Source organism: Heteronotia binoei, chromosome 21, assembly GCF_032191835.1.
Source record: "Heteronotia binoei isolate CCM8104 ecotype False Entrance Well chromosome 21, APGP_CSIRO_Hbin_v1, whole genome shotgun sequence".
Lineage (NCBI taxonomy): Eukaryota > Metazoa > Chordata > Lepidosauria > Squamata > Gekkonidae > Heteronotia > Heteronotia binoei.
The window spans coordinates 112,120,871-112,134,212 of record NC_083243.1 but is presented as its reverse complement, the minus strand read 5'-3'; the positions used below and the strand labels follow the sequence as shown (position 1 = coordinate 112,134,212).

The window sequence follows — 13,342 nt, the reverse complement described above, 5'->3', positions numbered from 1 at the left end:
ATAATGGAGAGAGGCAGAAAGAGATGAGGGACTATGGATCTGGAGAGGACCCATTAATTTCATGTACCATCTACTTACACACTAAATAACAGCAACAATATAAGTTTGCAAGAAATCCCACTGATTTGATGTAATTATTTAAACTTGCTTAAATGTAACCTTTGGTGTTAACTGTGTTAACAGGACTGTGATTAACATAGTTTATACATCTATAATACTGCTTATCAATCCTTCAGTAGTTACTTTTAAAATATACATCTGGATGCCTAGCCATGGTATTTGGGTAGCATTACTACATTTTGTTGAGAAGTTCAGAAAAAAAGCCAATGTAATATTTTATCTTTAAAGTTCTTTTAAACAATTTCTTTTTAGTCAGCATTACCTCTATAGAAGACAGTGCCAATACTTTATATCCTTTGTGGTATTTGACTGCTTTGTCTACTATCAGTTTTTGTTCCTTTGCTTTTTAATAGCAGTTTTCCACTCCTGTATTAGTACTTATGATCTTGACGCTAAACATATTCAAAGGTCTTAAGGTCTCTAGTTGCACACTACCTGCATTAAAAGCCACTTTCAGCCAGTTCAGCTGGGTTTGGATGAGCATCATAATACAGATGGAGATGCAGAGTTCATTTGTATAGATATGTTCTTCCAAGCATGGACTGGTGTACATTAAAATACATAGGACAATTCAATGCAGTGGCTTAGATTCACAGGAAGAGCCTATGGAGCATGACATTCTTCACTCTCCTCTCATATTGTAGCCTGAAATGCAGTTGAAAATACTGCTCTTGGGAGAAAAAAGGAGACACAGGAGCAGCAATTCAGGGGCATTTTAGGCTACAGCAAGAAGAGGAAGGTGAAAAACATGTTCTACAGGGAAATCCTTCAGTCTACAGAAATGTTGTGCTGGATCCAAGCCAATGCATTTGAGATGCACTCTTTGACAATGTGAATACATTGTGCCCAAATTGTATTTTGAAGCTTAATTATTGATTTGTTATATAAATATTATATGTACAAGAGGATTACAAGGTGCTGGTAGGGAAGCAGATTCCAGATTAGAAAATTACACTTTATTGTGTAAATGGTTTGTTTTTCTTTTAAAAATATATATGGTCACACTTTTCCACAGGTTTATTATTTGAATGAGTTTGATAGATGAAGGATAGAGGTGGCCAGAGAAGGGGAGCAAACAAATGCTGAATCTTTGAAATGCCATACTTTGATAATCTTTCTGACAGTGTCAGGATTTCAGTGTCAGGAACAAACTCTGAGTAGGCTGTCCTACTAGTTTTAGTGGGGCAAATCCTTTCTACTACAAGATTAATTTTTCACGAGGAAAAAAGAAGTTATTCTGTTCAGTTTTGGATTGTCTTGGGAATAGGATACATTCACCATCAGCAGCCGCCGTTTTACATCTTCATCTGTGTCTATGGATCACTGACATTTTGAGAATCCTGCAATAAGTCAACTAGGCTGATGCTTAACCATTACATAGCCCACTATAAAAGGCCACATTTCATTTATAGACTGGTCAAGCATGCTCAACAAAATTAGGGCTTTTTTTTGCATGATATATTAAGTGTCAAATGCTGATCTTCATAATTTTTCTCTACCTCAAAGCTTTAGGCTCTGCAGCTGCATGGTTGCATATCAAAACTACTTCAACATAACCTTCTGTTTCCTATTGGCAAACATGGGCAAAGTAAAGAACATATGGAGAAATCTGTCCATGGCTAAGCTAGATACAGATGGCACTGAAATATGTCCTATTACACTGTAGTCTCTATTCAACACTTGAAAAACTAGAAATGTTGGTGAATATTTGGTCTACTGACTCTAAGTTCCCTCGTAGATAAGGTTGTATCAGATTCAGTATATATATGCCCTAGTATTCTCTATCCCACTGCTTCTTTGTTACATTTGTGCCTTAGTAGCACAAACCATGTAAAATATTCTCATCTAAGATATTAGTTTGGAAGTTACGCTATTAGACTCCCAAGATGCTTGGCAGGCATGACGCCTGGTATGCTGTCAAGGAAGGTAGAGGGTGGCTGGTTTTAGTCAGTAATTGTTTTGGCTGGTATAAACTTGGATTTCATTTTGTCTTCTTTTTGTTATCACATCATTTAAATAGTCTATTTGGTTTAAATATTTAGGAAAAGAAGAAAAGAAAAGCCTGCAAGTGATTTTTTAAATGAAGATTAGCTAAAACAACAATGGGAGCAGCATCTGAACACAAGTGTGTGTTTGATTGCCAATTAATGTGTTGTGTGCTGCCTAATAACAATGGTTTGTTGTGAAGTTTAGGAAGTGGGGCTCTTAAGCAACTTTAAATAGGTGGAAGCAACTTTTCTATTTGGGCAATTGCATTTTGTTTTTAGTCTAATCCTTGGAATAAATACCTCAGATGCTTACTTTGTTGGCTGAGAAGTTTTGTTCAAATGTGCTGAGTTTTCGTTAAACAGGCAGCTTTCTCACTGCCAAGGAACTTGGATTTAAACTAAGTTAATTAATTCAACACATTCATTTAGCTGAATGAATCCTCCAATGTCACTTTGATTTCATTGGCTTGTGGATCAGGAGGCTGGTTGTTGTGAGGTGACATGCTGGACATTTTGCCAATGGGCACTGTTTTCTGTTCTATCATATTCTTTGTTAGCATAATCACTATAGAAGTTAATGGAATTGTGCTTGATTTTAGGGTTGCCAAATATTCTAAACTTGTCTGTTAGTCCTTCCAATCCACAAATTATGAAGCTAATGCCAAATATGGATTGCCTGTTTACCTGTTTATCACTTTCCAAAGGTTTAGAGCACATTGCACTTCTGTATTCAAACTCTGGCTGCAAGATAACGAATGACAGAAACAAGGAATTGCCAGTTCCAGTTCAATGAGTACTTTTAACACACTGGGAGCTCTCTGGGTTGCATCCAAAGGTTGTTTTCCACCAGCAGAAGGGGGATTGATTTTTAATGATTTCTCCTTTCTACTGCAAACCCCACTCATTCTTCCCTGCTGTTATTGAGCTTTCCTTGTCCCCCAGAAACAGAACTTCAGGGAATTTGGTGGGTTGCAGTGGGAGCAAGGAACTGGCGAGGACTACCATTCTTCTGCTGGTGTTAATTGCAAATAGCAACTGAAAAATATCTTGAGATCCAGCCCCCTGCGGGGGAAATGCTGCATTAGGGCCCTGCTTAATTTCAAGCAACAATAAAAGTAATTCTCATTCATATTTTTACTTTTAAGGATTCAAACAAGTACTGAATTCTTAAGTTTGCTATCATAAGAGTTAAGAGACTTCTTCAAATCGTGAGCTGGAGCTATGGTGAGAAATGGCTACTCCTTGATGCGTTTTCAAGTGTTATGTCAAACATTTGTCCAGTAATTTTATTTTTATCCTGGTTTATATTATAAAACTTCTTATTTTATATTTTAAACTTTGAATAAACTCTTTGATTCATACTGATGATTTAGCTTTCCTTCTTTATGTTCGCTGCATAAATCTCACACTCCAGGAATAGGATATTTACCATTCATTAATATGGTATCAGTTAAAAACTGATGACATTGTATGGATTAAATAAGGTGATATTTTGGGAACAGGAGGGTCCAAGGATTCCTTCCCACACACCCCTCCATTCTCTTCTACCTCATTTTCCTTCTTCTTGCCCAACTTGCTGTGCACCTGTTGCATCCATTAGCACAATTTTTTTTCTTCCAGCCTTGCCCACTCTTTCATTTCAAATTTGCCTCCGCCCATTTCCCAAGTATTTACTCTAGCATCCCCTTCCATACCCATTACTCTTTCTCTTCATACTTCTGTTTTCCATCTTTCCATCTCCCTTTCTACCTCTTTGGTTGGGTGCCTCTTACCTTTCTCCCTGCTGCCCAATGACTTCTGCTTCCTTCCTGACACAACCATAAGCATCAGTAGGCGAGAAATGGTAGCCTGGAAGTGAATTAAATCACAACAATGATAATAGTGAAAAAAGTTAAACATCCTTTCCTCTTCAAAATTCACACCCTCCCCCTTCCATGGCTGCTTTGATTTTTTTTTTTAAGTAAGGGTGATGGTAGAAAGTGTTGAGGTTACTCAAACTGGAGAGAGAGAGAGAGAGAGAGAGAGTTCATTTGTCACAGGATTCCCAGATGGATAAGCAATTGATCATTTATCTGTTTATACAAGGGTTTCATCCCATAGAGAGACACAGCACACCATCTTTCAAACTAAATCAAGTTTATTCACTAGCAACCACAACTGAGCTACAAATAAACCACATTAAATTATACAGAATCAACATAAACCACCCTCTTTTTCCTGGATACACCCACCCACCCAATAGATATGTTAAGAATGGGGGAAGGATTGAGATGTAGGAAGGAAAGAAGCTCAGGTGGCTGACACTATCTGTTTCACTTTATGCAAAGGAGATTGCAAAAGGAGTAAAGTCTGTGAAGCAAAGTCCAAGGGGCAGAGCATTAAGGAGAAGGGGAGAGGGATCTTGCAAAGCAAAGGGGTATTCACGTGAGAGAACCTGACACCTAACACACACACTATCAGATGGGGCTGGTCCTTATATAGACAAGGACCCATAGCTGGATCTGGAACCCCACATTCCCAGGATTGGAATTGGTCCAAGGACTGAAGTTTGAATGTGACTGTGTAGTATATAGGTAACTGTTGTCTAGATCTGGTGGGTAGATTGGGAGGGAATATCTGGTATTCCAGGGTGGAGTAATAACAGAGAACTGGGTGTTAAACAATGGTAATACTGTGCCCTTTGATGGATTACCCCAAGTGCACTGGATATTTGTCCACTCTGAATAATAGATGGATCAGAGGTATTTGATCATTAGCATGAAATGGTTCCTATTGCTTTGAAGGAGCATCCCTTTGAAGCAAAAATATATTTGCATTTGGCATGCTTTGGAGCTGGGGGGAATAGACATTATTGACATTCTGTCTCTGCGATAGAATGTGTCTTGGCCATGGCAGACCAGAGTGTGCTTTCTGAGACTCATCCTTGGGATTCCTATGTCATGTAGGTTTTTATGAGGATGCCTACAAAAGGAGACTGGGAATCAGACTGAGTTGTCTCATTATAGCGGTGGGGAGGACTGGGGTTTTATAGAAGGGGAGGACTGGGGTTTTATGCTGCCATATCACAGCCAATTTATCTTGACCCCATAGGTCAAGATGTTTAGAGATAATAAGAGATGTTTAGATATAAATAATTTGCCACTGCCTGCCTCTACAAAGCAACCCTTGATTTCCTCAGTAGTCTCCCATCCAAGTATTAACTAGAATGACCTGGCTTAGCTTTTGAGATCTGATGAGATTGTGCTAGCCGGGGCTATCCAGGTTAGGGCTAAAGAAAAGAGATGCCTTCTCATCTGGTTTGGCCCTAACTTGCAGCTATTCCATACAAGTGCTTTACTGATTCTATTTAGCATCGTTTTGTTCATAATAAAGAATGAAATACGACAGAATGGTACTTTGAAAAATAACTTTATTGTGGCATAAGTTTTCATTGAGTACAGGAAGTTGGCAGTTGTACATGCATAGAAGATATATACTGAAGAAAGGCAAGAGGGGATTTCATTACAAAATGAGGCTAGAAGGCCCAGGAATGCTAGAGAGAGACTGTGTAAAGCACAAATAAAAATGAGATTCAGTCAAAAGGATAAAAGATCAAAAAAGGGTAAGTTTGATCTATTCACAAATGGCGTTGAATTGGTGAAGCTATAAAAATAGAGTAAATAAAAAAGAAATAGTTATTTCCCATCATCAGCTATCCAGGAGAAATGGACTCTGGAGCTCTAATTTGAAATGGTCACTATCACAACACACTCTAAATATGGAAGGAAGGGATTATTGTGTCAGTCATAGCAAAGATTCCAGCTGAAGGTCTTGTCTTTTATGCATGACGGGGTGTCCTTGTCAGGGGAATGGCAGGGTGAGCCAGATCCTTCAGGTACAGAAATAGAAAGTTTCACATACCAGTTTGTATAGCATGGCCATGTTCATTACATTGCTATTCTATTCTTCCACAATGGTACTCAGGGTGGTATGTGCTGAATTCTAGGCACTGACTGAACGCAGGCTGCTGGACTCCATCCCTTTCATCCTACTTAGCCTTGATATGGTCCTTACAATTTCCTACAGAGAATGAAGCCCTGATGATGACAGTTATGTGTGGATTTGATCATGATCACTGTATAAGAAGTTACATAAAGTACAGTGAGGACAAGCATATCCTCCAGAATTGAGTGGGTTCTAATGAGTTTCTCCTGGGAAAAGTCATGCTTTGTGAACATAGAGTGCTTCTAAACAACTGAAGCCAAATGAGGAGGAGAAGTCATAGCTGCAGTCTTGGGGAGCCAGCTGGCAATACACTCCAGGATGAAGTCTGGGTTGGCACTTAATTCAGAGAGTAATCTCCTAAGCAGGCCTGATAAGAAGTAAGTTTTATTCCATTCAATGGGATTTGATCCCAGGAAATAAGAAGAGAAGAGATTGGATTTATACCCCACTCTTTACTACCCAAACAAGTATCAAAGCAGTTTACAATCTCTTTTCTCTTCCTCTCCCCACAACAGACACCCTGTGAAGTAGGTGGGGCTGAGAGAGCTCTCCCAAAACTGCTCTTGAGCAGAACAGCTTTGAGAGAACTTGTGACTGACTCAAGGTCACATCAGCAGGTGCGTGTGGAGGAGTGAGAAATCAAAGCCATTTCTCCCAGATAAGAGCTCATACACTTAACCACCAAAGTGGTCTTAGAATCACAGCCTGAGACAATATGACTAGTAAGTTACAAACTAGCTGTCTCTTGATGATGGCTCACTGGGAAGCTTCTGCCGGCCATTCCTTCTTTTCTCTGCTCAGGAATGGTTCTCCTGTCAAGGCAGTGTGCTGTGTTGACAGACCAGCTGTCTCCTCACTGGACCATCAGGAAAGAGGAGACAGAGACAGTAAGGCTGTTTTCTCCAGCAAACAAAATCTCTTCTTGCCATCCCCTTGTTCTTTCTGCTGTGAGAAAATGACCCCTCTTTCACAAACATGGTTGCCAGGGCGCCTGGAGAAGTGAGCTTGCATCCGCCTGGCCAGTGAATGCGAGTAAAGCTATCCAGGAACTACGTAAGACTCCCGTGTACCTATTACCAAGTATACAAGTGCTTGAGACAGGCACAAAGTGTCTGCAGACGCACATGGACGTTTCCCCGCTATCGCGTGGAATCCGCCATGGCGAGGAGGAGGCTACGCCGCCACGGAGCTGTCCAGGCGAACGGTGTTGAAGCGCTAAGCATGGAAACCACTGTGTTTCGCTAACATCACATGTAGCCATCTTCCTGCCTGGTGGGGCTTCATTCCTTCTTAGTGGGAACCTCACGTACACACCTTGAGCCATTCCTAGCCCGCGAGCAACCTATCTAGTTTATGAATGGATTAATGGTTCGACAGTTGATCCTGGTTACTAAGTAATATCCTGAACAAACAGGCTTCACCCAAGAGATGATGAGAAAGAGGAAGGATCTCTCCTGATACATCCAAGCCCTTTTGTCTACACCAGAATACCTAGGTTCATATCTGATTCTCTATTGTCCCTTTCCCAGTTAATCCCATCTCCTCCCAATCACCCAACCATTCCCATACTGATATCATTGGAGCCGCCCCAGGCCCTGTCGCAACTTGGAAGTTTCCAGGATGCCCAGGATGAAGGTGATGTTCATTGGTCGAAGCATACACCCAATCAGGTGTCGCCATGGACTCGCCATTGGTCTAGCCGATGTCCAGCCTTCTTGGTCATCAGCAGACCCTCCCATTAACACTCCCAGTTACCTCCCATCCCCTCAGGACTAAGGTGATACTATATAACCTGTGGATTAGCTACCCACAGGTGTGCTCTCTATGCAGTAACCCCCTTACCCCGCTGTATAGATCCATCCCCGATTCCTGATCAGTTTCGGGTCCATCCCCCATTCCCTCATTCGTCGCCATCGGAGCCTTCCTTGGAGTCTGCAAGAGGTAGTATTACCCTGTATGTCCATCCTTTTATGTTCCCCTATCGATCTCTCTATATATCTTAGACCTGTGTGAATGTGTGATTGATTTTGTACCTTGTGTGAAAGAACTATTGTTTCAAATAAACTACAATTGATTTTATTAAATTAGAGTCCTTTATTGAGCATTGACTCTCTGATCGGTTAAGCCTGGTATACACAGATAACAAAGATTCCTATTGGGCTAGCTGTCTCTCAATCTAATTCCCCAGTCTCATTTTGAGAGCAGTTTCCCTAACACTGCTTTGTGGAATTTCCTCCTAGAGGTCCATTATTTTAAATCAAAATAATGTTGCATTTAATTTATAGTTTTAAAAAAGAGACTGGGATGTGTGTTCTATCAGTCCAGTCCAGTTTTCTCTCCTCTTATACTTGTTTTTTTCTGCCACTTCCTCATCTTTTTTGTCCACCATCCAAGGATACTTGTATCTCCCATTGTCTACTGCATCATTTCTAATGACTGTACATAGTAAATGTTCTATAAGATGCAGAATCCACTAGAAATTACATATAACTGATGATGTTGTATCTAGTGCTGGCTCTAGGGTGCATGGCACCCAAGGCAGGCTCCCTGCCTGGCGCCCCTCTGCCCCACTGTGCTTCTCCATGTGCATGTGCCCCCCGAAGCTCACCGCAATGAGGTCAGGCCCTACTGGCTTCAAGGCAGCTGTGCATTTTTTGAAGCCAGCATGGGAGGAGGCTTCTCCCCCCTCCTTTCTGCAACCGGAACTGAATGGGAGCAAAGCCTCCTCCAGTGCTGGCTTCAAAAAATGAGCAGTTGCCTCGAAGCCAATAGGGCCCAACCTTGTCATGACAAGCTTGGGTGGGTGCAGAAATGCAGCAGAAGGGAGGGGGCTGGCAGTGGCAGCAGCAGCAGCAACAGTGACAGCAATGGCGGCGGTGGTGTGGGGGGGAGAGAGGCAAACTAGGTGGTTGTCTTGGGCACCAGGAGGGGGGGAGCCCAATTCGGTGCCCCCTTCTGGCACCCTGGCCCTGATTGTATTTACATGAGGAGTTGTCTGTGAATTATTTGATTGATATAGTAGGTGTGCCATTTTAAGTGTGAGTAGGAATGTTGGGCTGCACAGTAAGCTGCTTTAACCAATACAATTAGCTATCTTGGCAAGAAGAAACATAAATAGAGCTGTCCAGTAAAAGAGGTAAGTGTATATAAATAAAACGAACAGTGCTGCACAATGAGAGAGACTCTTCTTGTATTTATTGGTTGATTATAAATATTAGCCCTGGACCCCATCTCCCACCATTATGGACTGTAGTTCTCTGGCCCTGATGCCAAAATCACATGGACTTTCAGTTACAATGGGCCCTAGTAACTTAAAAGTCATATGCCTACTGCATTATGGACATTCAGTCCTGCTGGACTATAAGCATTTGTCTCCCATGCCAGCCCCAATATTAACATTTACTTGGTATGGACTATGCAGCCAGGCTCCAGCCATCTTTCTGCTTGTGCCTGCTACTGTGTGACTGTTCGTGTCTGCCCTGCAAAGAGGACTCCAGACTGCTTCCCAGATGAGCTGCTCAACCCTGCAGACAGCAACTGCACTCCTGTCATCCAGAAGACAGTGCCAGAAGCAGCCCTGAAAGCCAAGTTCCTGAGATGTCCCAAAAAGACAACTCCAGCTTCTGCAGAGGAGATGTACACACCACATACTGCATTCCAGCGACCAGGCATACTTTGGAGATGTAAATGAAAAAGCCAACAGTCTACAATAGAACTGCTGCAACATCTTTGTGCCTAACAAAAGATTCTTCCTGCCAACCATCAAGGCAAGTGTCTTACACAATAGAACACTGGTGAAGATGATTGTCTGTCAACTATTTCATCCTGCAATGTAGACCTTTTTTCATTGTGTTAGCTAAGGTGTCAAAATAGGGAATAATTTGGCTCTAGATTGACCACTGTAATTTCTTTGTTTTAAAGATGGTTTGCACTAGGTAAAACCATCATTGCCCATTAATCCTTTTGTTCAAACTCCTGAGAGCCATCTCCAGGCTGATGTCATGTACCATAAGACACCACCTCAGGACACAAATTTGGCTATAAGAAGGTCAGTGTTTTGGCCAACCAGGTGTGTCTCTGATAGTACTTCTACCTTGCTGTCTGAGCCACCCCCAAATACCTGATCATTATTGGACCCATTATTTGTGAGCGATGCTGGTCATCTCTTGCTCCCCCTCCCCTTAGCATCTGCACAACAGAATTATTCTTCTGCATTGCCGAGAGATAAAATATAACCCTGTATATCTCCCCTAATATGTTTCCCTATCCAATTTCCTTACCCGTTTTTCCTAGGACTGTGTGATTGTTGTCAATTTGTTTTCTTCTGTGCTTGAGAATTTCTTCCAGTAAAAACCCATTTTTAGTATACCAATCTCATTATTTGAGAGGGCTCCTGGGTGGACTGACTCCTGTATACACAGATTATTGACCCTCCCCTTAGTTTGCCATCTTTGCCCACCTAAATTAATTCCCCTGTACCTTGTTTGAGGGCAATTTGGCTAACAATAATAATTAAGTAATTATAATTATTGATTGATTTTTACGGTCAGACTTCTTCTGCATAATAACACCTATCTTACATAGTCTCTCAAAACAAAACAAAAGCAACAACCTTGTATAAATTAGTCCCACTCTTAACAGCAAATGTCTTTGCTACTTGAAAAAAGCCAGAGGGATATGAAGTCAATTTTATACTCTGTAAGTTAGAGCGAGGTCTGCAATAGTGCCAAAGCTGTAGGTGATGTGTTTCCTGCTTCACTGTGGCATGAGTTCACAAAATATAAACTTCCTTTTAATACATATCACACAACAATCACAGAGTAAGAGGACTGCCCAGCTATTCCATATGCAATTGAGGAGCCTGGGAAAAAGAGGAAAAAATCACACTCCATATTCTAGCCTCCCTGCTCCTGTTCTGTAAATGAAACTTTTAATCACCGATGAAAGAGAAACATTTCTTATTTGCCTGAAATTTGGCAGGAATCATCTCTGAACTGAATGTTAATAAACCAAATTGGATTGAAATTAGATTGAAAATAATGTAGTTACAGACAGAAATGTGTTCCCTATTGAAACCAATGGACACAAAAATAGAATAAGGATCCAGACAAGCATAATAATTATTTTAAAAGGTAATTGGTAAAACTAATTAAAAAGATTAACCAAAATCAGCCTGGAGAAAATTTCTGTGTATATCCCTGCTAGGTATTATAAAGGCTTTTATAATACAAAACTGAGGTTAGCACTTTATTAATCTGGAAAAAAAATTCATTGAAATGAAAGAGCAATCAAAGCACTGTTAAGAAGTAGTCTTTGGTTTAAATATCAGTGTTGTGTTTCAGCTAACAAATTAATCCCAGTATGAACTTATTCAAATAGTTTTCGGATAAAGGACTTTTTCATAGGAGTGGTTATTTTCATGGGCGTTCTCCTGCGCAATGCTTTCATTGGTTGCTTTTCCACTGATAGCTTCTCTTTGGGAGTTTGAAGATCTCTGGTGAAAGCTGTATGTTCATTGCAGAAGTATTTGACATTTACCTGTGAAAGGTGAAGCAACATGTTCTCAGATAGTTCCATGCATTGGGCATGGACCCAATGGCCATCTCTATTTGAGCAGAAGATCATTGCTGGCTTGTTGAGCTCTGTTGAGTAGAAGGGCACCCAGGTATTGATATCAACATCACAGTTTTTAGAGCATGTGATCCAGTAGCCTTCTGACTCATCTTCTTCATCATCTTCATTATAGGTATCAGTATAAGTAATACTGTCAAAGGTGAAAGAGAATTCCTCTGAATCTTCAAAAGGAGTGGAGTCTCCTGCATCTTCCGTAGAACTTTGATTGCATACTTGTGTCATTTGTTCAGAATCCTGCTCACTTTCTCCTACTTCTTTGCATCTCAAGATATAAAAATAATTTGCATCTAAATTTAACTGTCTGTTGTCCCCTGGTATACTGAACAGTATAACACCATTTCCCATATCACTCCCAAACCATATCTTGCTGTGTTTGATATCTGGGGTCCATTCTGGTGCTTCCCTTTCAACTATCTCTATCTTGTTATCATCTAGGTTTATTGTGTTACAAATCATCCTTTTCTGGTTGTCAGAATGATAACCCCCAACAATGACAAACTCATTTTCTTTCACCTGTGTCACAATGGCACTGGACATTGAAATCCCCCCAATTAAGACACAACAGTTTACAGCTGGGCTGCCTATGGGGAGATCAATTTTTATCTTATAGAGGTTTGGAGGTCTGGTGTTAGTTTCAATGGAATGGCCCCCTATGATATAGATGGTGTCATTTCTGGTAAGGGAGAGATGAAAAGAGAATCCACTCTGAAGCTCTGGGAGAACATGCGAAGTACAGCATCCAAACTCAGGGTCAACCAGAAAAATCTGTGGCATGCAGTCCACCACTCTGTTCCAGTTTTCTGTGGTCCTTTGTCCAAGAGCCATGTATGATCTCCCTCCAATTATAGCAATCATTTTTTTCCCTTGACTATGAACTACATCAACTGTATGGCCATATCTAGCTTCAGGGATCTCTCCAACTAGTTCTTTCTCAATGCATCTAAAGGTGAATTTCTTGTTAGTTTTGCTTGCTATGTTCAAGATGTACAATTTATCAGAAAGTTCATTGTTTGGGTTTTTCCCTCCATGGATGATGTACTGGCATTTCTCAGCCTCTGTATTGCTTTTGATTGGGCAGACTGCAGGGTAACGCAAAGGGGGAAGATAGCAGGAATCTTTGCAGAAGGATGCTGGCCTCAATTTGAGCTCATCCTTTTTGAAATCAAGAAGGAAAACCCCAGTAGGACAGGACCTCTTTGGCCAGCCTTTTTGTCCAAACAAGAAAACTTGGTCATTGAAATTCAGTAAAGAAAATCCTGGTTGGATCAGGGAAGAGTTGTTAATAGTTGGTATCATTTGAAGAGACATCTTCTCTATCAAACAGGCCATCATATTATCAATATCTGAAACAGAAAACCAGAAGTGATTAAATCAGTAATTACTTAGCTAGGTGACTTCTCATCATCTCAGCATCATTAGAAATAGTACCTTTGAAAATGTTTATGAGAACCACAAAATAAAAAAGCTATGTGAAATTGAACAGCAAAATAAGGTATGCCTTTTTAATTACAATTGCACTGCTATACAGAACAAGGTTAGGGCTCATGAAAAAAGGTGAACGTTCACAGGTTAGGATGCCAGCCAGCTGGCAACCAGCAGGAGTCCAGAGGGGTGGA

At 40.8% G+C, this 13,342-nt stretch overlaps 1 protein-coding gene across 1 annotated transcript; it reads right to left on the bottom strand.

Annotated features, from left to right (window-relative positions):
• Nucleotides 1-11,360: 11,360 nt before the first annotated feature.
• On the bottom strand, nt 11,361-13,055 carry RAG2 (recombination activating 2). Its single transcript, XM_060262647.1, has one exon. It carries the CDS (start codon nt 13,053-13,055, stop codon nt 11,460-11,462), a length of 1,596 nt encoding a protein of 531 aa, XP_060118630.1. The 3' UTR covers nt 11,361-11,459.
• Between the last annotated feature and the right edge of the window lie 287 nt (nt 13,056-13,342).

Coding starts and splice junctions, on each gene's coding strand:
- RAG2 (XM_060262647.1), bottom strand. CDS start 13,055: ATGGCCTGTTTGATAGAGAAGATGTCTCTTCAAATGATACCAACTATT.